At 43.4% G+C, this 24,313-nt stretch overlaps 1 protein-coding gene across 2 annotated transcripts in view; it reads right to left on the bottom strand.

The window, feature by feature from the left end:
• Positions 1–24,313, bottom strand: part of LOC125467060 (homeobox protein BarH-like 2) — a 56,220-nt gene that overhangs the window by 6,824 nt on the left and 25,083 nt on the right. Inside the window, exons 2-3 of one of the 2 annotated variants that reach the window (XM_048562421.2) lie at positions 14,943–15,222; positions 4,043–4,127 (exon numbers count right to left, since the gene is read on the bottom strand). In XM_048562421.2, the coding sequence (XP_048418378.1) occupies positions 4,043–4,127; positions 14,943–15,222 (365 nt within the window). The remainder of the gene's footprint in view (positions 1–4,042; positions 4,128–14,942; positions 15,223–24,313) is intronic. The other variant, XM_048562422.2, reaches the window with a different exon arrangement.

Here is a 24,313-nt window from a genome sequence, read left to right as displayed (position 1 = left end):
GGGGAGCAGAAGTTTTGGGGCCATGAGTTCTGAGGCAGTAATGACCATGTGGAGTTCCACCAGTGTAATACCAGTGTATTCCCATTCTAACATGATCCTGCTGTCACCGAGGGGTCAAAAGAATTCTTAAGCCTCAAAATGGGGTCACAGTGGGAAAGGTTTAGGCAGCATTATCCTATCTGTTCCCATCATGTCCTGCTTGTTATTTCTTATATTGATGCCTTTCTTACTTTTTGATTTACCACTTCCTCCAAAATTTGATCCCTTGCCCTCACTATTAACTTTAAACCCCCTCTTATTCCCTGGTTGTGCTGCTCGCTAGGACACTGGCCCAGCATGGTTGAGGTGTAGACTACACTAATGATACAGGTTCCACTGTCCCAGTGCTGCTCCCAGATCCGCCTCCCCCTCTCTCCCTATTTATTTCAGAACCCACTTCCCTGTAGGAAGAGTCACCGGACCCAAAATGTTAACTCTGTTTTTCCCTTCACAGATGTTACCAGACCTGCTGAACTTTTTCAGCAATTTTGTTTTCGTTCCTGATTTACAGCATCCGCAGTTCTTTCAGTGTTTACCAGGATGTCACATGGGCTGGAGAATTTTGATTATGAAGAGAGATTGGATGGGCTACAATTGTTTTCCTTAGAGCAGAGGAGTGTGACAGGAGACATGACTGAGATATACAAAATTACAAGGGGCATAGGCAGGGTGAATAGGAAGAAATTTTTCCCCTTGATGGAAGGATCAGTGACCATGGGGCAGAAGGTTTAGGAGACATGAGAAAAACCTTTTCAACCAGACGGTGGTGGAAATATGGAACTCACTGCACATTAAGGTGGTAGAGACAAAAACCAACATGATGTTTAAGAACTATTTAGTTGCGCACTTGTGATGCCATGACATACAAGTCTCTGGGCCAAATGCTGGAAAGTGACATTAGAATAATTAGGTGATTATTTTTGAATAGCACGAATGTGATGGGTCAAAGAGATTTTTTTTCTGTGCCATTGATGCCTATGACTTTAAAGCCCTAAACTCTGCATACGAACCGGCTCCAACATTTGGTGAATCTCCTCAACCGTCACCAAACATGTGTCAACATTCTATCTTTCACCAACAGTTTCTCAACAGTGGTTGCTGTAACTATTTCTCAAGAGAGAATATAACCATCTCTCCTTGATATTCAATGGCATTACCATCATTGAAATACCCAGTATCAACATTTTGGGTTTCACCATTTACCAGAAACTGAACTGGGCTAGTCATATAATACACTGGGTACAAGAGTAGGTCTGAAGCTAAAAATCCTGCAGCAAGCACGCTTCCTGATTCCCCTGAGTCTGTCTACCATTTGCAAGGCATAAAACAGGAAAATGATGGAATACTCTCCAATCAACGGAGTGTAGCCCTAAAATACTAAAGAAGTTCAATACACGTGCATGTAGCTAAAGGATATTGGTAGGGTGTTAAATGAGTACTTGATATCTGTCTGAGAAAAGGACTATATAGGTACTAAATTCGAAAAGAGGGACCCGAGTATATTAACATAGGGAGTGAGGATGTTGGAGGTTTTTGCAGGCTTAAAAGTGAACAAATTCCCAGAACCAGATGTTTCCTAAGCCAGTGTGGGAAGTGAGGGAAGAAATGACATGGGTTTGGAAAAAAATTCTTAATTCCTCATTGGTCACAGATGTGGTGCCAGATGACTGGAGGACAGCTTATGTGGTTCCACTTTTCATGAAGGGTGGTAGAGATAAATCAGGGAATTATAGACCAATGAGTCTCACATAGGTAGGGAAACTATTGGGGAAAACTTTGGAGGACACAATTAATCTTCCATTGAGAGGCAAAGTTTGATCAGGGATAGTCAGCATGGCTTTGTAAGGAGGAGGTCATGCCTAACAAATTTGATTGAGCTTTTTGGGGAGGTGATCAGCTATGTACATAAGGGTAAGGCAGTTAATATAGTTTATATAGATTTCAGCAAAGGTTTTGATAAGATCCGACCTGGGAGACTGATAAAGAAAATAAAAGCACATGGGATCTGGGATAACCTAACAAGTTCCACCCAAAATTAGCTTAATGACAGGAGATCGAGGAGTGGTGGTACGAAACTGTTTGTGTGACTATATTTTGGTATCCAATGGCATACCACAGGGACCAATGCTGGGTCTCTTATCATTTGTGATATATCAACAGTATAGATGAGAATGTGGTGTCTATGTGAGAGGGGAGAGGGGAAATGGATCAATAAGTTTGCAGCTCATTCAAAGATTGGCCAAGTGGTTGACTGTGAAGAAGAAGATCTTCAGTTACAGGAAGATATAAACAGATTGGATAGATGGATAGACTGGTGTCAGATGGAATTTAACCCTGGCAATTGTGAGGTGATGCACTTTGGAAGAAAGAACAAGGTGAGAGCGTACTCCATGAACGGTAGGACACTAAGATGCTCAGAGGTACAGAGGTATCTTAGGATGTTTGTTCACAAATCCCTGAAGCTGGCAGGGCAGGTTAATAGGATAATTAAGAAGCCATATGGGATGCTTGATTTTATCAGGGCATATATTTTAAGAGCAGGGAGGTTCTGCTGGTGCCCTGCTGAACTTTGTTTAAGTTGCAGCTGGAGTACTACATACAGTGCATGTCCACCACACTATAGGGAGAACATGATTGCACTGGAAGGGCTGCAAAGAATATTCATCAACTAGCCACAAAAAGACATGACCCACTATCACTAGTATCCTTACATACAGATGAGGAAGGACACCACTTTGATTGGGACAACACATCCATCCAAGAACAAGCCAAACAGAGACACGCACGAGAATTCCTAGAAGCATGGCATTCCAACTGGAACTCCGTCAACAAACACATGGATTTGAAGCCCATCTACCACCCTCTGAGAAAAAGAACAGGAAATGACATAAACACAGGAAATGACATCACCAACGCAAGGACACCTGAACACATAAATAGAAAGCGGGACATAACACCAGTGCTTCACCAGAGGCTCACTGATAATGTTACCTCAAACGGTGACAAAACGTCTGAAAACGAACCTTCCAGCTCAGCGAGCAAACCTACATCCAGAACCACAACCTGAGCTACAAATCTTCTCAAAACTCGCTAGAAGTGTATAAGATTATGACGGGCATGGACAGGGTGAATAGAAAGCAGCTGTTCCCCTTTGTTAAACAGCCAATAACAAGGGAAGCATAATTTTAAGGTGAAAGGCTGGAGGTTTAGATGGGATTTGCGGGAAGCTTTTCACCCAGAGGGCGGTGGGAATCTGGAATGCAGTCACCAGGAGGACAGAGGAGATGGGAAACCTCACAACGTCTTAAAAGCCATGTGGATGAGCACTTGAAATGCCATAACATTCAAGGCTATGGGACAATGACTGGAAAATTGGACTAGTGTAGATGTAGAGTTGATGGGATGGATGGGCTTCTTCTGTCCTGTTTGATTCTATGTTCTATACACCCAGAAGAAAGCAGCCTCTTTTTTGGCACCACAATGGCCTTCAACATTCACTCCCTTCACTTCCAATGCACCGTGGCAGCATTGTGTATCTCCTATGTATCACTGCAGGAACTTACCAAGCCTCATTCATCAGCACCTTTCAAATCTGCAATCTCTGCCATCTCAAAGGACGAAGACAGCAGATACATAGGAGCACTACCACCTACAAGTTCCCTTCCAAGCCGCACACCACACTGATTTGGAAATATGTCGTTGTCCCTTCACTGTCACTGGGACAAAATTTGGGAATTTCCCTTCGTAACAGCATTTTGGGTGAGCCTACACATCAAGGGTTCAAGATGATAGCTCACCAGCACCTTCTCCAGGGCAATTAAGGAAATGCAATAAATACCGTCCTTGCCAACAATGCCCACATTCTGTGAAGAAAAATTAATAACTGCCATGAATTCTATATCTTGCTTCAAAACATTTTGGTCACTACATAGCCACAAAGTTCAACATGAAACCCACAGCCAATTGCAAACAGCACTTGACAAAACACAGAAACTCCACTCACCAGCTTCTTCCACTTCATCCTTCGATTCTGGTACCAAGTTTTCACTTGAAGCTGAGTTAATCCCAGTGACTGTGCTAGATCCAACCTGAAAAAAGCATCGAAATTAGTGTGTACTTAGGGGGTGATTAGAGATTGAGGGGCAATTAGAGTACATACTGAGGGGTAATTAGAGATTGAGGAACAAGTAGACTACATTCTGAAGGGTGATTACAGATTGGGTTCCTCCTGCACTTTCTGTTTTATTTTCAGATCTTTTCAGTCTTTAATTATCCCATAATGTTTATACTAATTACTTGTCACAATATTTTGTTTTTGGTCCACATTTTAACCTTTCCTTTCCCTTGAATTCCTATTTAGTTTATGAGACTATCTTATATTCATGGTCCTCAGCTTTAGACACCCCAGAAAGTCGAATTATCTTCTCTACATTTCCCACCATCAAAGCCGTTCATCATCTTAAGGCAGGTACCAAGTCACTCCTCAGCTCTTTATTTTGTAGCGAAAAACACTCATCTGTTTAATCTTTCTTGATAGCTTTCAGTTCTAGTACCATTCCCTGTCAATTGCTCTTCTCCCTTCTCCACTGCTGCCATATCCCCTCAGTAATTAGGATGATGAAATATTATGGAATACTCCAAATGTTATTTAATTGACATTCAATACAGGTTTAACATATCCCCTATGCTTTTCATATTCATTCTTCCAGAAATGAACCCCAGAATTTTATTCAAGATAACAAAGTGTGTAGCTGGATGAACACAGCAAACCAAGCAGCATCTCAGGAGCACAAAAGCTGATGTTTCAGGCCGAGACCCTTCATCAGCTCTGATGAAGGGTCTCGGCCCGAAACGTCAGCTTTTGTGCTCCTGAGATGCTGCTTGGCCTGCTGTGTTCATCCAGCTACACACTTTGTTATCTTGGATTCTCCAGCATCTGCAGTTCCCATTATCCCAGAATTTTATTCGTTGGCTTTTTCGAATTTATTAAACAACATATCTTTAGCAATTTGTGCACTTTTATGAGGTTTTACTTCCAGGCAGAAACAATATTCGTAAAATTTGTAGAAGTACATTATGAAATAATTTGACTTAAGAATTACAGAATCTGCAATAAAATTCAAATTGCCTCCACAGTGCATGTCCTACGCTTCAGTTCCTCAACACAATTGCAATACACCATTTACAATATACGTTCCTTGTCAGGACTATAGCCCGAGGACAAAGCATTTCAAATTGAAAGTATCGGACTCCTGATTTATTGTATCACCTCACAATTTATCATCATTGAAATTCATTTGCCTGTATGTTATTATATGTTGTCATCCAAGTTTTACTAAACTCTTCAAGGTAGCAATTAAAGTTAGTGTCCTGGGGGTAGATACAAATCCTATTATAGGAAGATAGTTTGGAAATAGAGAAGTCAGTGGAATACATAGAACAAAGAACAGCACAGCACAGGAACTGGCCCTTTGGCCTACCATGTCTGTGCTGACCATGATTTCATTCTAAACTAATCCCGTCTGCCTGCACAAGGCCCAGATCCCTCGAACTCTTGCCTGTTTACATCTCTGTCTAAAAACCTTTAAAACATTGCTATCATATCTACTTCTACCACCTCCCCTGGCAGTGAGTTCCAGGTACCTGTCACCCTTCGTGCAAAAAACTTGCCTTGCATATCTGCTTTAAACTTTGCAACTCCCATCTTAACCTTATGCCCCGTTGTATTTGATATTTCCAACCTGGGGCAAAAAAGAGTCTGACTATCCACCCTATCCATGCCTCACATAATTTTACATACTTCTATTACTTTTCCACAAAGCTATATCAGCACCAAATGACAGTCTACAGTGGGGAAAATAAAATAGACTTTCTGGGATTGTTACTGTTTCTAAAGTATCCCAACATACATATCTGCTACAGTGACAGAGAGACACTGGTATGTATTGATTTCAACCCTTTAACCTGAGTGGAAAAATTCAAAACAATAATAATAAACTAGTTTGTTGGCATTTCCTATTGTAGCCCTATATTTTAAAAACTGTTGCCGGTACTTCTAAAATGTAACTTGTATTGAAGTATCCAAATACTCAAGGTCTAATAACTATATTAGTTACATGCAAAGTGTGGAGGGTGTAAATTTGTATTTTTTATACATTTTTATTTTGTTTATACTTCTTGATGAAATTGATTACAATGGATGCCATCACCTGCAAATATCCCTCCAACTCACTCATCATCCTGACTTGAAAATCTGTCACTGTTCTTTCACTGTTGCTGAGCCAAAATCCTGGAATTCCCACCCGAACAGCATTGTGGGTCTAACTACAGCACATGGACTGCAGCAGTTCACAAAGACAGCTCACCACAACCTTCTCTTGAGCTGTAAATACTGGCTCAGCCCACTTCAAGAGCAATAATAAAAATGACATATATTTTTCCAAGGGTGTACGTATTATGAAAGTATATCCAAGAGAAAGTTATAGAAGTATAGCCAGAGAAAAAAACTCTGGCTATCCAGCCTATCCATGTCTCTAATACTTTTATACACTTCTATCAGTATATTGAATCAATCTTTGACACTCTAGTGAAAACAATTCAAGTTTTTCCAACATCTCCTTATAGCTAATACATTCCAACCCAGACAACATGCTTGAAAATGTCTTTTTCACCCTCTCCAAAGCCTGCACATCCTTCCTAAAGAGTGGCAATGAAAACCACACACAATACTCCAAACATGGCCAAACTGAAGTTTTATAAGCTGTAACATGACTTGCCAACTTTTATACATCATTCTTCTGTACCTGTTTGCCTATTTGCACCAAAAAAGTAAGAAACCAGTTAAAAAACATCTGTGGGCAAAGGCTGAGTATCTGCAACCATCTTCATGGCAACCCAAAAGTAATTTTAAGCGGCGCATGATGGGCAGCCATATCGCCTCACAGGAGATGTATAGAAGCAAATGCAAATGTGGGTAGATGTTCATGTACACCCTCCCCCAGTCCATACTTGGATACTCTCAGCATCTCCCTCCCTTCTCTCTTCTCCTGCTTTGTTTCATTGAACTTGGTTGTGCACATGACACACTTAACCTAGTGCCCTTTGTGTTATCATGATGGCTTCCATTTTAAGGAAACAGTACACATGTTAAAAGGTGAAGAAACATAAAAGCTATACGCAAAGGGATTGGTTGAGTTCTAATGGTAAAGCGTCGAAATGATGGGTGATAAGTGGGCAATAGTAAAAGAAAATGTGCGTGTGTTTAGCAGTGAAAAAGCATTCAAGAAATAAAATGGTATTGACTGACAAGGTGTTCTCGAAAGAAAACAGCACTCAGCTGCCAGTGCACTAGGGTAGACTATGCTGCATTGCGTTAGTTACTGCTTAATTACATTTCAGCTATTGACTGTATACAGCACACTTTTTCTCATGCTACTTTCATTCTCTTATATTACAAAATTATTACTTAATATTACTATTATTATTATTATTACTATTTAATATTACTATATTACTACTTAAGTATTAACATAACGTCAGTAACATTTATCACTTTAACCCAAAAATTAGCCCAAAAAATAATAGGCGAAACGTCATAATCTTAGGTTCCAGGAAACTAACCCTATTTTTACCATAAGTTGCTTAGGTCAGCACTTGTGAATTCATTGTTAAGGAGGGTTTTCAGGAATGGAACCCTTGCAGATACAGCGGAATGATTGGAATGTTCCAACTGATGAATGCAAGCATGCCAGACACCTTTTATAGCACCTTATCCACTTGGCTTGCCATTTTCGGGGAGCTCTGTAGATCCCTCTCTATATCAATGCTCCTAACGGGCCTGCCATTTACTGTAAACTTTCTTCTAGCATTCGGCCTTCCAAACTGCATCACCTCAAATTTGTTCGGATTGAACTCCGTCTGCTATTTCCTCCCTCAACTTTCCACTGATCTCTGCCTTGCTGTATCCTCTGACAATCTTCCTCACCATTCACAAATCCACTAGTTTTTGTGTTGCCTACAAACTTACTAACCAGGCCATATACATATTCATCCAAATTATTTATACATTACAAATAACAGAAGTCCCAGCACTGATTCTTGTAGAACACCACGAGTCACAGAACTCCAGTCAGACAACTACCCCTCCACAACTACCCTCTGTCTTCTATGACCATGCAAATTTGGTATTCAACTTCCTAACTCACCATAGATCCCATGTGATTTAATCTTCTGGGCCAGACTACCATGACGCACCTTGTCAAATGCCTTAGCAAAGTCCACATAGACAACATCCACTGCCCTATCCTCATCAAACATCTTCATCATTACCAAAACAAAATTACACACAGAGGCAGGGGCAAGGCTGCAGTATTAACAGAATAGAAATTTTCTGAAGAAGGGTCTAGGCCTGAAACGTCAGCCTTCTTACTCCTCTGATGCTGCTTGGCCTGATGTGTTCATCCAGCTCCACACCTTGTTAGATCAGATTCTCCAGCATCTGTAGTTCCTACTATCTCTGAAACTAGATTACATCTGTCTTTGCTTAGGGAACAGATATTACTCAGGCCATGGTGACAATGGAGGAAATCTTAAGGGTTCAAAATTGATAAGAAGATGGCATTGAACGCCCTGATGGTATTCAAATTGACAAGGCATCTGGACCTGATGAGATGCATCAAGTTATTTTGAAGGAAGAGAGCATGGAAATTGCAGAAGCAGTGGCAAAAATCTTGCCGTCCTTTCTGAAAAGGGGTGAGGAGAAATAGGGGACACTGGAGGACTGGAGATTGCAAACATGAGCTTTTGATCAAAAAAGATTGTAAGGACAAGTCCAACAATTACTGACTAGTGAGTTTAACTTCGGTGGCAGGTAAATTCATAGGAACAATAAATCAGGATAACATTAATAGTCACATAGACAATAATGGGTTGATTAGCAAGAGTCAGCTTTAATTTGTCAAAGGGAAATCATGTTTAGTTAACTTGTTGGAGTGTTTTGAAGAGGTAACAGAGAGAGTTGATTAGGATAATGCTGTTGATGCAATGGACATATCTTCCAAAAGGCATTTGGTGCAATGCCACACAGTAGACGAGGCAATAATTATCACTCATGGAAGAAAGGATAGCTCTAACTCAGATACAAGATTGGCAGAGTGGTAGCAAACAGAAAATAACGGTCATGGAAATTTGTAGTGAAGTTCCTTAGAGATTGGTATTAGGACCGTTGCTATTTATAGTTTCTATTAATGATCTAGCCCTTGGAATACAGGGGGAATTTCAAATATTGCAGACAAAACTGGGTGCAGTGAGGAGGACAGTGTAAAACTTCAAAAGGACATTGGCAAGTTGATGGAGTGGGCAGATAGGTGGCAGATCAGTTCAATGTGGGGAAATGCAAGGTAATACATTTCATTGCAAAGAACATGGACAGACAGTATAAAATCAAAGTTACTTTAAATAGTGTTGAAGAGTGGACAGACCCAATTGTAAATATGCAGAGACCTTTAAAGGTACCCACAGTGTTTAATAAAGCATTGTGTCCTAGGCTTTATTAATTGTGGCTTAGGGGACAAGAGCAAAGAGGTTATGCTACATCTGTAATAAGCTGCTAGTTAGAACTCACCTGGGGTATTGTGAACAATTCTGGGAATTATACTGCAGGAAGGATATGAAGGCAGTGGCAGAAATGCAGAAGAGTTTTCCAAGAATGATTACATGGATGAGAAATCTCAGCATGATAGATTTGAGAAGTTGGGACTGCTTTCCTTAGTACAAAGAGGCTATGTGGAGATTTCTTGGAATTTTTCAAAATTATAAGAAGTCTGAAGAGAGTAGACACAAAGAAATTGTTCCCACCCCGTAAAAGGATTAAAAATAAAGGGCAAATATTCAAAGTGATTTGTGCAAAAAATAAACATGATGTGAAAAAAAAGGCACACAATAATTGGTTTGTGTGTAAAATGGACTGCACAGAACTGTAGTGAGGGACCTTCAATGAAATCATTCCAGTGGGTTTTAGAATTACTTAAATAGAAATAATATACAGGGTTACAGGCAAAAGCAGGAGAATGGTACTGAGTCATGATGCTCATTTGGAGAGGCAGTGCAGACACACGATTTTGTTCTGCACCAAAACAGTTCTGTGATGTAAGGGATTAGAGTGAGTTTGCATATTTCTGTTTCAAGAACAGCTTGGTTTTTAATTTATATCTCTGAACCAAAGGAGCCCCTGAAAACCAAGAATTGGCCCTTCTGAAATTCTCAAAAAGAAGGCCCAAGAAATGAAAATTGTTTTGACTCCTTCTGGGTGATCTCAGATCGTGCCACCAGACTCAATGCAACCCTCGATCCTTCGCTGCTTCTGTGTATCTGTGCAGGCAAGAGCAAGAAAAGGAGTGTGAAAGAAACGTTCGATTTATTTTAGGAGATTGAAATTGTGGTTTACACAGGTTTCGCTAGTACTTAAGGAGTGGATTTCCTGAATTAATTGTGTCAGTCGCAGCTCGAGGAAAATGTAATCACTGGGGATGCTCTGAATAGTTTCATTGTATCGCTAGACCATTAGCTAAGCCCACAAAAATATTTCTCTCCATCCTGTTTAGATTGGGATTAACTGTCAAGTCAGGTGTATTACACAAACAACAATCACTATGGAAACAATGGCAACAAACACATAGCTACAACTATAACTCCTATCTGGTTCTCAGCACCCATCTACAGCCAATTTCCTCAAACACAGCACTTTGCCTCAAGGCCCTCTGCTTCTTCCTGTCCCGCAGGCCCGACCAGTCCCCCTCCACCGACACCCTCATCCGCCTAGCCGAACTCGTCCTTACCCTCAACAACTTCTCTTTCGATTCCTCCCACTTCCTACAGACAAAGGGGGTGTCCATGGGTACCTGCATGGGCCCAAGCTATGCCTGCCTCTTTGTAGGTTACGTGGAACAGTCCCTCTTCCGCACCTACTCAGGCCCCAAACCCCACCTCTTCCTCCGTTACACTGATGACTGTATCGGCGCCGCCTCTTGCTCCCCGGAGGAGCTCGAACAGTTCATCCACTTCACCAAGACCTTCCATTCCAACCTCAAGTTCACCTGGGCTATCTCCAACACGTCCCTCACATTCCTGGACCTCTCAGTCTCCATCTCAGGTAACCAGCTAGAAACTGACATCCATTTCAAGCCCACCGACTCCCACAGCTACCTAGAATACACCTCCTCCCACCCACCCTTCTGCAAAAATTCCATCCCCTATTCCCAATTCCTCCGCCTCCGCCGCATCTTCTCCCAGGATGAGGCATTCCACTCCCGCACATCCCAGATGTCCATGTTCTTCAAGGGCCGCAACGTTCCCCCCGCAGTGGTCAAGAACGCCCTTGACCATGTCTCCCGCATTTCCCGCAACACATCCCTTACACCCCGCCCCTGCCACAACCGCCCCAAGAGGATCTCCCTCGTTCTCACACACCACCCACCAACCTCCGGATACAACGTATCATCCTCCGACACTTCCGCCATCTACAATCCGACCCCACCACCCAAGACATTTTTCCATCCCCACCCTTGTCTGCCTTCCGGAGAGGCCACTCTTTCCGTGACTCCCTTGTTTGCTCCACACTCCCCTCCAACCCCACCACACCCGGCACCTTCCCCTGCAACCGCAGGAGGTGCTACACTTGCCCCCACACCTCCTCCCTCACCCCCATCCCAGGCCCCAAGATGACTTTCCATATTAAGCAGATGTTCACCTGCACACCTGCCAATGTGGTATATTGCATCCTTTGTACCCGGTGTGGCTTCCTCTACATTGGGAAACCAAGCGGAGGCTTGGGGACCGCTTTGCAGAACACCTCTGCTCGGTTCACAATAAACAACTGCACCTCCCTGTCGCGAACCATTTTAACTCCCCCTCCCATTCTTTAGACAACATGTCCATCATGGGCCTCCTGCAGTGCCACAATGATGCCACCCGAAGGTTGCAGGAACAGCAACTCATATTCCTCTTGGGAACCCTGCAGCCCAATGGAATCGATGTGGACTTCACAAGCTTCAAAATCTCCCCTTCCCCCACCGCATCCCAAAACCAGCCCAGTTCGTCCCCTCACCCACTGCATCACACAACCAGCCCAGCTCGTCCCCTCCCCCCACTGCATCTCAAAACCAGCCCAGCCTGTCTCCGCCTCCCTAACCTGTTGTCCCTCTCACCCATCCCTTCCTCCCACCCCAAGCCGCACCTCCATTTCCTACCTACTAATCTCATCTCACCTCCTTGACCTGTCCGTCTTCCCTGGACTGACCTATCCCCTCCCTACCTCCCCACCTATACCGTCCTCTCCACCTATCTTCTTTTCTCTCCATCTTTGGTCCGCCTCCCCCTCTCTCCCTATTTATTCCAGAACCCTCTCCCCATCCCCCTCTCTGATGAAGGGTCTAGGCCTGAAACGTCAGCTTTTGTGCTCCTGAGATGCTGCTTGGCCTGCTGTGTTCATCCAGCTTCACACTTTGTTAACTTTGACTGAATGTTTTGTACACTGCACCTCTGCAGAAGGTGTTGTGATGATATCTCTGAGTGACATTATGTTCCATTTGCCAACATTTTTCCTGCACACATACCTATCAATATTTCTCTCTAAGCTGTTTGTATCCCCCAAGAAACTTGCCTTTTCAAATATATTTGTGACACCTGCAAATTTGGCAATGGTACATTTGCTTCCTTCATCCAAGTTTTCGCTATATATTTTAAACAATTTCAGACCCAGCACTGATTCATATGAAACCTTTGGTAAATGGGGTTAAGGAGAATCCAAGGGATTCTGCAAATACATTAAGGATAAAAGGGTAACTAGAGAGAGAATAGGACCCCTTAAAGATCAGCAACACCACAGATGTGTGGAATTGCAGGAGGTGAGGAAGGTACTAAACAAGTATTTTGTGTCAGTGTTTACTGTAGCGAAGGATCTGGAAGATAGAGAACGTGGGGAAATAAATAGCAACATCTTGAAAAATGTCCATTTTACATAGCAGAAGGTGCTGGACATCTTAAAATGCACAAAGGTGGATAAATCTCCACAATCTGATCAGGTGTCCCCTAGAACTCCATGGGAAGCTAGGGAAGTGATTGCTGGGCCCTTTGCTGAGATAATTTTGTCATCGATAGCCACGGGCAAGATGCCAGAAGACTGAAAGTAGACTAACATGGCATCAGTATTTAAGAAATGTGGTAAGGAAAAGTCAGAGAACTATACACTGGTGGGTCGGGTATCAGTGGTAGGCAAGTTGTTGGAGGGAATCCTGAGAACAAGATTTACATGGCTTTGTGCATGAGAAATTGTGTCTCATGACACAATTCTTTTTTTGTCTTGTATTATTTCTTTTCTTCTTCCCACACTACATTAAAGTACCATTTTATCTATTTATTTTATTAACTCACAGAATTTGGACATCTTAGCTGGGACAGCATTTATTGCCCATCCCTAGTTATCCTTGAGAAAGTAGTAGTGAACCACCTTCTTGAATTGCTGCAGTCCATTTGGTCTATGTAGACCCACAATGCCATGTGAGAGGGAATTCCAAGATTCATTCCAACGACACTGAAGGAATGGCAATATAATTCCTCAGGATGATGAGTAGCTTGGAGGAAAATTTGCAGATGATAGAGTTCCCATGTATCTGATGTCCTGGTCCTTCTAGATGGCAGTGGAGGTGGGCTGGAATATTTTGAAGGTTTATAATATTTTCCACTGACATTGTGCGTCTTTGTTTGTCAGTATAACCTCCTGCTTTATTTGCCAAATTTTAACGTTCCCCCCAAATTCAGCCTTTCTTCAATTGTTTTTCATCATAATATTGTCCTTCTCCATCAGTTTTAATATTACGGTCACTATTGCCTAGATGTTTCCCTACTTCTACTTGTCTTTATGGTCTGGTTCATTTCCCGTTACTAGATCCAATAGTGAACATTCTCTTATTGCACTTTCCACATGTTGGGTTTGAAAGGTATCCTAGGAAATCCATTTATTCATCTCTTTTTCGAGGGTAGGGGAGTCCAAAACTGGATAGCATAAGTTTAAGGCGAGAGGGCAAAGATTTATGAAGGATCTTAGGAGTAACTTTTTTATGCAGAGGGTTATGTATGTATGGAATGAGCTGCTAAAAGAAGTGGTGCAGGTGGATAAAATTACAGTATTTAGAAGGCCTCCTGTTGGGTATGTGAATAGGAAGGATTTACAAGTCTATGGGCCTAATACTGGTAAATAGGAATAAGTCAGATTGGGATGACTGGTCAACACAGATGAGTTGTATTGAAGGGCTTGTTTCTGTGCTGTTTGACCCTATGACTCTATAAATGTATTTGTTGCCTTGTCTTCAAAGTCTTCAATAACTTTATTCTCTTCTTCATGCTCTTGTCCTGTTCTGTTGATCTTGAGCCTGTTTATATTTTGCTAATCCCTTCTTCTGCTCTGACTAATTGAAAGCTTTTGCATCCCTACCCCTCCCCAGTTAATGTGTCTCACAGAACACAATTACCATCCTGGTTCAAGTGGGAACTATCCCATTGGTGTAGCTTGATTCTACCCAGTACTGGTTCCAGTATCCTATGATAAGAAAAGAACTCCTCTCTCCCCATATATCAGCCTTCTAGCCACATCTAATCTGCTTTTCCATGTACACCATAACTCACAATACTCTTTCAGGATCCCTTCCTATTCTGACCTATATCCTTTATTCAAGCATAGACTAGAACAATCAGCTTCACCAAACTTATTTTTCATTGTCCTGTTCAGGCCTTGTGAGATATCCTCATCCTGACATTGGGTAGACAACACACCCTTTTCAGTTCTCATTCTTGACTATGTTCTGGAGAATTCCCTTACCCACGCACGCATTTTCTCTCAATTCACTCACCTGTCTGGAGTAGACAGATATTTCTGTTTCTGGAATTTTTTCTCCAGCCCCATGAGCTGCAACTCAGTGAAAATGGTGCGACTTCTGCGAGGCTTTTTGGGGCGAATAATGTTCTGCTCACTTTCACACTCACTGCTGGTGGAAGAAATATTCTCAAGAGCTGGCCCATCTGTCTTACTGGTGGGTGCAACAGGAGGTAGATAATGTGGAATCTTCGCTGTGAGAGCTGAAGAGAGGTGAGTCGCCGAAAGCAATGGATACGAGCTCAAGGGTGACCCTGCTGAAACACATGGGATTCATGTTAACCAGAGTCAAAGGACCAAACATCAGTCTGTATAGTCCTGCCTAACAATGTGGATACTGGGAGAAGACAGGATCAGCTGCGATGTGTCTCACAGTCAACTATCTCACTGGCAGCCATTGGCATGTTTACAATGGGTAAAATCAGTATCCTCTTTAGAGGCAGAGCTTTCAGGAGAGAAGAAAGTAAAGCAACATTTGCATTTAGGTGACAATATTAACAACAACACATTGCATCTCAAAGATAACAAGGTGTAGAGCTGGATGAACACAGCAGGCCAAGCAGCATCAGAGGAGCAGGAAAGCTGACGTTTCCGGCCTAGGCCTGTTTTCTGAGCAAGGGTCTTGACCTGAAATGTCAGCTTTCCTGCTTCCCTGATGCTGCTTGCCTACTGTGTTTATCCAGCTCTATACCTTGTCATCTCAGATTCTTCAGCATCTGCAGTTCCTACTATCTCTGAAACATTGCATTTCAATTTAGCATTAAACTGTTTAAAGTGTCTCAAGGCGCAGAAAGAAAATCTGGAAGACGTTAAATCATTGGCTTAGGAACCTGAAGTCATGAACACTCAGCAATAGCTGGTTAAGCTAAATGTTAAAGTTACTCAGAGTGAAGATTAACAATAACATGTGGCTTCACGTTCCAAATTATCTACATGGACCTCTCACTGCTGAAGAATTCATTCTAACAGTGACAGACCACATTCCTTCAAGGATGCAGCTTTAGATTTAAATGTTTGTTTTTATTCATTCATTGTTGATGTACTAGCAAGGCCAACATTTATTGCCTATAAATGTATTTGTTGCTCGAGATAAGGTGGTTTTGAGCTGCCTTCTTGAACGACTACAGTGTGTGTACTATTTGCAGACCCACAATGCTGCTATGAGGGAGATTTCTAGGATTCTGACCCAGCGACACTGAACGAATGACTCTATGTTTCCAAGACGGATGGTGAGTGGCTTGCAGGGGAACTCAGGATGGCAGTCTTCCTCTGTATCTGCCTCCCTTCTCTTTCTAAATGCAAGGGGTCATTGGTCTGGAAGGTACTGACAAAGAAGCCTTGGCGAATTTCTGCAGTGCATCTTGTACACACTGCTGCTATTTAGCATAGGTGGTGCAGGGAATGGATGCTTGTGGATGTGGTGCCAGTAAAGTGGCCTGCATTGTCCTGGATAGTGTCAAGCTTGTGAATGTTGTTGAGCTGCACTCATCCAAGCAAGTGGGAAATATTCCATCACGTTCTGCCTTGTGCCTTGAGGATAGTGGGCAGGCTTTGTGGAGTCAGGAAGGGAGTACTTAGATTCCTAGCCTCTGAACTGCTTTTCTGCCCACCGTAATGATAGATGAGTCCAGTTCAGTTTCTGGTCAATAATAGCTTTATGTGAAGGTAATATAGTTGAAGGGAAATATTGGAATGTTTGCTTGTTTTCCAACTAAGAACTAGATATACTTCATTGTTCGTAGCTCCTTTGAAGTGTCATGAGCCGCGTCTGTTAATAGAACAGGTCTGACTACATCAAAAACATAATGGGGATAGGGTTAAAACTGCCCATCCCCAACAAAGAGGGTGCACAGCATACAGTTTGGCGGACACCCTTTTGTTTCATGCTGGCAGAAATTGCTGGAAATCAGGAATGGAGGAAGGAATCCTGTAACACAGAATGTAGGTAACAAAGTGCGAAGCTGGATGAACACAGCACGTCAAGCTGCATCTCAGGAGCACAAAAGCTGACGTTTCATGCCTAGACCCTTCATCAGAGAGGGGGATGGGGAGAGGGTTCTGGAATAAATAGGGAGAGAGGGGGAGGCGGACCGAAGATGGAGAGAAAAGAAGATAGGTGGAGAGGAGAGTATAGGTGGGGAGGTAGGGAGGGGATAGGTCAGTTCAGGAAGGACAGATAGGTCAAGGAGGTGGGATGTGGTTTGTAGGTAGGAAATGGAGGTGCGGCTTGAGGTGGGAGGAGGGGATAGGTGAGAGGAAGAACAGGTTAGGGAGGCAGGGACAAGCTGGGCTGGTTTTGGGATGCAGTGGGGGTAGGGCATGAGCTAGGCTGGTTTTGGGTTGTAGTGGGGGAAGGGGAGATTTTGAAGCTGGTGAAGTCCACGTTGATACCATTGGGCTGCAGGGTTTCCAAGCAGAATATGAGTTGCTGTTCCTGCAACCCTCGGGTGGCATCACTGCAGGAGGCCCATGATGGACATGTCGTCTAAGGAATGGGAGGGGGAGTCAAAATGGTTCATGGTTGGGAGGTGCAGTTGTTTATTGTTTGTCCCCGCCTCCCGAACCTGTTTTTCCTCTCACCTATCCCCACCTCCCACCTCAAGTCGCACTTCCATTTCCTACCTACAAACCACATCCCGCCTCCTTGACCTGTTCGTCCTCCCTGGACTGACCTATCCCCTCCCTACCTCCCCAACTATACTCTCCTCTCCACCTATCTTCTTTTCTCTCCATCTTCGGTCCGCCTCCCCCTCTCTCCCTATTTATTTCAGAACCCTCTCCCCATCCCCCTCTCTGATGAAGGGTCTAGGCCCGAAACGTCAGCTTTTGTGCTCCTGAGATGCTGCTTGGCGTGCTGTGTTCATCCAGCTTCACACTTTGTTATTTTGGATTCTCCAGCATCTGCAGTTCCCATTATCTCTGAGCAGAATGTAGGTGTTCTGTGAAGTGGTCACCACTTCTACGGTTCATTTCCCCAGTGGAGAGGAAACCACATTCTGAGCAGAGAATGCAGTAGACTGGATTGAGTGAAGTGCAGATGAAGCACTGCTTCACCTGGAAGGTGTGTTTGGGGCATATGCTGATACCTATGTTCAGTCCACAAAAAAGATCCTGAGCTTCCAGTTGCTCGCCATTTCAACACACCACCTTGTTCCCTTGCCAACATTTCTGTCTCAGGCTTGCTGTAGTACTCCAGTAACGCTCAGCTCACGCTGGAAGAACAGCATTTCATTTTCTGCTTGGGTACTCTACAGCCTACTTGACTCAACATCAAGTTCAACAATTTTAGGGCATGAAGCTCCCTCTCCCATGTCTGTACCCCAACCCCACACCCCAGGCCTTGTTATCACGTGGTCTGCCATTACCTCCTACCCATTGTTAGCCACGAATAATCCCTTTAGTAGCTATTCATTCTCCTGGGCTGACCATTTTCCACTTCTTTGTCTGTCCAACTGCTCTTCTCTCATTTTGGGCTCTATTTTCACTGTCATTTATTCCTTAGCCCCTTCCCTGAGCCTGCTTTCCTGTTCACTTCTTCCTCTGGCTCATTCGCCCTACTAACAAGAAACTTTTTTCCTTTTCCTTTCAGGCATCAAGGAGCATGTGATGCAACAACTCAGAGATACCTATGGCCCTCTCAAACTTTCCACGCATCCCCTTCCCTCTGACTCCATCCCTTTGCCCAGTTCCACATCCTGTGGTGTGTTTACTAGCCCTTCTGAACTTAAATTCTCTGATGCTGAATGTTCTGTACTCACCAAAGGTCTCAGTTTTATCCTTCTGCATCCCCGCCTTAATGAATTTTGAGCACAACAGCACGTCGAACTCTTCTTCCATTGCCTTTGCCTCAGTGCCCATTTCTTTGGGCAAGTATCGTCTCTCAGTCCCACAGGCCCCTTCACCCAACTCCAGCACTCTACCCTCCACTTGGACCATTCCTCTGACCTTTTCCCTGCACTTGACCTGTTGATTAAGAACTGTCAATGTGACACTCGTCACCTCAATTTCTCTGCTGCCTCTCACCCATTCCAACCTATTTTCCTGTGAAGTGACTCCACTCCATGCTCTCAGATCCAACTCTGACTTTGTAATTAAGCCTCCTGACCTCTAAATTGCAGAAGCTGAGCATCAGCTCTCAGGTACCTCCTCCTATCTCCTGCTGGACCATGGCCTCATCATTGGATATCAGGCCATTGTGTCCACTATGGTCACTAACCCCATCTCATTTACTGGTCTTGCTCCATTGTCTCCAAATTTATAATCTCCCAATCCGGCACAGATTGCTTCTATCTCCTTCTCAAATCCACAAATGGAACTGCCTGGGCAGACCCATTGTTTCTGGCATTTCCAAGGTTTTGGAATAGATTTGTAGCTCGGATTGTGGATGTTGTGGTTGGTTGGCTCGCCGAGCTGGTTTGTTGTTCCGCAGACATTTCATTACCCTGCTGGGTAACATCATCAGTGCAGCCTCTGATGAAGAACCAATGTGTCTTCCCGCCTGGTTTTTAAACCCTGGAGTCTGTTGGGCTGGACTGCCTCACTTCTAGTTTTCCTTCGTAGTGGAGAATATATGGGGTCAAGTTCTATGTGTTTGTTGATGGCTTTCTTCATGGAGTACCAGGCTTCTAGGAATTCCTGTGCCTGTCTCTGCTTTGCTTGTCCCAGAATTTTGGTGTTGCCCCAGTCGAATTGGTGGTTCTCCTTATCCATGTGGATAGAGATGAGTGAGTATTGGTCGTGTCTTTTTGTAGCCAATTGGTGCTCATGTTCTGGTATTCCTGGCCCACTGAACTCATCTCTTCCTATCTTAACTTGATTTTTTTTCTCTCCTTGTCCAGTCCTTTCCCACTTACATTGTGATTCCTCTGATGTTTTACACTAGTTTCAGAATTTCCAGTTTGAAGGCTCCAGTCACCTCCTCTTTACCATGGACATACAATCGCTTTACACATCAATCCCCCACCATAATGGTGTCAGGGCTCTCTGCTTCTTCCTGGAAGAAAGGCCTAAACTGTACCCAAACACCATCAGCCTCCTCTGCCTGGCTAAGCTCAGCTTCACCCTGAACAACTTCTCTTTTAACTTTTCTCACTTTCTTCAGATCTAAGGGGTGGCCATGGCTACCAGCATGGACTCCAGTTGTGCCTGTCTCTTTGTACATGGAACATTTCTTCAGTCCTATTCCAGCCCCGACCCATAACTCTTTCTCTGCTATACTGATGAGGTCATCGGTGCTGCTTCCCTCTCTTGCCCAGAACCGAAAAAGTTCATCAATTTTGCTTCCAATTTCTACCCTGCCCTCACTTTCACCTGGTCTATCTCTGAGTCTTCCCTTCCCTTTGTTGACATCTCTGTTTCCATTTCTGGGAATAGCCAATACCTACTGCAAGGACTGCATTTTTACCAATATCCACTGCAAACCAACCAACTCCCACAGTTACCTTGACTATACATTGTCAAAGATAGTAGGAACTGCAGACACTGGAGAATCTGAGATAACAAGGTGTACAGCTGGATGAACACAGCAGGCCAAGCAGAATCAGAACAGCAGGAAGACTGGCGTTTTGGGCTTAGACCCTTCTAGGCCCGAAACAGCAACTTTCCTGTTCCTCTGAGGCTGCTTGGTCTGCAGTGTTCATCCAGCTGTACACTTTTTTTTATCTCTACACATTGTCAAACCGTGCTTTCTGTAAAGATTCTATTCCATTCTCCCAGTTCCTCTGTAGCTGTTGCATTTGTTCCTTTGATGCCAAATTCGGCAAGGGGGCCTCTGAAATGTCCAACTTCTTCCTCAAATGAAATTCCCCATAGTTGACAGGTCCCTTAGCTAGGTTTGATTCATCTCCTGAACTTCAGCCCTCACGTCCTCTCTTCCCTCCCACAACAGAGATAGGCTCCTCCTTGTCATCGCCTATCATCCCACTAGTATCCACATCCAAAGGATCCGTAGCCACCATTTCCACCACCTCCAGCAAAGTACCACCACCAGACATGTATTCCCATTTCCTCTCCTGACAGCCTTCTGCAAGGACCGTTCCCTCAGGGGCACCCTGATCCACTCCGCCTTCACTCCCAACACTCCCCCACAGTCCCATGGCACCTACCCCTGCAACTGCAAAAGGTGTAACACTTGCCTGTTTACTTCCTATCACTTCAGTATCCAAAGACCAAAACACACCTTCAAGGCGAAGCAGTACTTCAGCTGCACGTGACTTGATTTGATTTATTGTAGTCACATGTATCCAAATACAGTGAAAGCTTTGTTTTGCAAGCAGTACAGGCAGATCATAATAAACAAGGACATTCACATCATAGGGTGTATAGACAGAGCCAGGAATACACGGTTACAGCTGCACAGGAGGTGCAAGATCACCATTAGCAAGGTCAACATTGAAGTTAGAAAGGGCCATACAGCAGTCTTATAATAACAGGGAAAAAGCTGTTCTTGAACCTGTTGGTGTGTGTGTTCAAGCTTCTCTGTCATCTGCCTGACAGAAGAGGTTGGAAGAGAGCACTACCATGGTGGGAGGGATCCTTAATGATGTTGGCAGCCTTTCTGCAGCTACGAGAAATGTAAATGGAGTCCTTGGATGGGAGATTGGCTTCTCTGATGGTCTGGGCTGCACACTTTCAGTTGTAGTACCAGGCATTTATGCGCCCATATAGAATGTTTTCTATGTGTGCATCTGTAAAGTTTGGTGAGGGTCCTTGTGGACATGCTGAATTTCTTAAGTTGCCTGAGTGTTGTTGCACCATACTGACCATCGCTCAATCTAGTTTACTACCTTCGCTGCTCAAAATATGGTCGCCTCCATATTGGGGAAATGAATTGTAGGCTAGGTAACTGCTTTCCAGACCACCTATGTTCTGCCCAAAAAAAGATCCTGAGCTTCCAGTTGCCTGCCACTTGAACACACCACCTTGTTCCCTCACAAGATCTCTGTCTCAGACTTGCTGCAGCACTCCAGTGAAACTCAGTTCAAGCTGGACAAACAGCACCTCATTTTCCACTTGGGTACCCTACAGTCTTCTGGACTCAACATTGACTTCAACAATTTTCAGGCTTGATGCACTTCTCCTGTGTCTGTACCCCAACTGCACACCCTCGGCCTTGTTATCACATGGTCTGCCATTACATCCAACCCATTTTTAGCTACTAATAATCCATTGGTAGCTATTCATTTTCCTCGGCTGACTGTTTTCCATTTCTTTGTCTGTCCAACTGGTCTTCTCCCTGCTGGGGCTCTACCTCCAACTTTCGTCTGCTCCTTATCCCCTCCCCCATCTTATCTTCTGCATAAAAAAAACTTCCCTTCCTACCATCAATTCTGAAGAAGAGTCACCGGTTCTGAAACATTGATTCTGATTTGTCTCCACAAATGCTGCCAGACTTGCCCAGCTTTTCCAACAATTTCTGTTTTGAACTTTGAATTAAAAGTAGATTTGTTCAGTCGTTATGTTGGAGGGGATCTATACACAGAAATGAGAGGGCTTGATTTAATCAGAACTCAAAAGAATCAACTCACTCAATATTGAATGTAAGCAGCTTTTATTGAGTGAAAATTGCTGACAGTATATTGGGATTTCTATTGGGATTTGGGTTTCTATTGGGATTCAGATTTCTATGAAACACTTGCATTTATATAATGCCTTGTATGATGACAGGAAGTCATATAGCCAATGAAATACTTCTGACATGAAGTCAATATTGTAATACTGATAGTCACTAGGTTGCAAAGGGGTTTCGTTCTGGTATCCAATTGCAAGGTGATTTGTACAGTGTAGGACAATGTAAGATAGTTGTTCCTAAGTACGGGAAATGTTTCTTATGTCGGATCTTTAAAATTACACCCCTGTATGGGACCACATTCGTAAGTCAGAGACCTTCTGTATTGACACATCCTGCAATGTAATAATGACTGTATAATCTGATTTTGTGATTATAAATCGAAGAATGACTACCAACCAGGATAGTGAGGTTATGTCTTTTACAAATACTATGTTATGTCCACCTGAGTGTAGACAAGGCCTCATCTTAATGCCTCATTTGAAAGTTTCAGCATGGCCAACAGAGCAGCACTCCCATTGTCGCAGTGAGTATCAAATTCAAGTTTTGTACTCAAGCCCTTAAGTTGGGCTTAAAAGCACAACCGAAAGAACTGAGGATGCTGTAAACCAGGAACAAAAACAGAAATGGCCGGAAAAGCTCAGCAGTCTGGCAGCATCTGTGAAGTAAAGATCAGAGTTAATGCTTCAGGTCTGGTGACCCTTCCTCAGAACTCACAACCTTTTGGCTAAGACATACAGTTTCAGTAATCTGAGCTACATTTGACTCACATGCCAATGATTTCAATGTTATGTTGAGTGCATCTCCCAATCACTTTCTCTATCTGTGTCCTTTTTCAAACTTTCTGCCTTCTTCATAATTCACAAAACTTTCCGTTTGCAGATGTGATGCACTCTATTATTTTAGATCCAGCCTATTTTCAAAAAAACAGGGAACTTTACAAATTTTCTCTCACAGTTCTTGAGGCATGTATCTGTTTTTGACTTCCACACAATTTCCCATCCAATTTGAGTTAAAACATAAATTTGTTACTCTAGGCTAAACTGTATCAATCCAAATGCATTTGATCACCATGTTTGAGTTTCAGCAATGCATCAACATACTGGGTCTCAGCAATGCTTCAACACACTGACTCTCAACATTGCATAACTGCACTAGATCTTTGTGTTTGGATTACTGCATTTAAGGGAAGGCAGTGGTATAATGATGATCTCATTGGGCCAGTAATCCAGAACTCAGGCGAAAGTGCTCGGGAGATGGGCTTGAATTCCTTCATACTTGATAGCGAAATTTGAATTCAATAGAAGTAGCTGACCTAATATGTGAGTGAGTGGTGAGTGGGGTTCCACAGGGCTCTGTCCTTGGGCCTCTACTGTTTGTAATTTTTATTAATGACTTGGACGAGGGGATTGAAGGATGGGTCAGCAAGTTTGCAGACGACACAAAGGTCGGAGGTGTCGTTGACAGTGTAGAGGGCTGTTGTAGGCTGCAGCGGGACATTGACAGGATGCAGAGATGGGCTGAGAGGTGGCAGATGGAGTTCAACCTGGATAAATGCGAGGTGATGCATTTTGGAAGGTCGAATTTGAAAGCTGAGTACAGGATTAAGGATAGGATTCTTGGCAGCGTGGAGGAACAGAGGGATCTTGGTGTGCAGATACATAGATCCCTTAAAATGGCCACCCAAGTGGACAGGGTTGTTGAGAAAGCATATGGTGTTTTGGCTTTCATTAACAGGGGGATTGAGTTTAAGAGTCGTGAGATCTTGTTGCAGCTCTATA

This window comes from Stegostoma tigrinum, chromosome 32 (assembly GCF_030684315.1).
Source record: "Stegostoma tigrinum isolate sSteTig4 chromosome 32, sSteTig4.hap1, whole genome shotgun sequence".
NCBI classification, from domain to species: domain Eukaryota; kingdom Metazoa; phylum Chordata; class Chondrichthyes; order Orectolobiformes; family Stegostomatidae; genus Stegostoma; species Stegostoma tigrinum.
The sequence above is the reverse complement of the archived record's forward strand: the minus strand, read 5'-3'. Positions and strand labels throughout refer to the sequence as shown.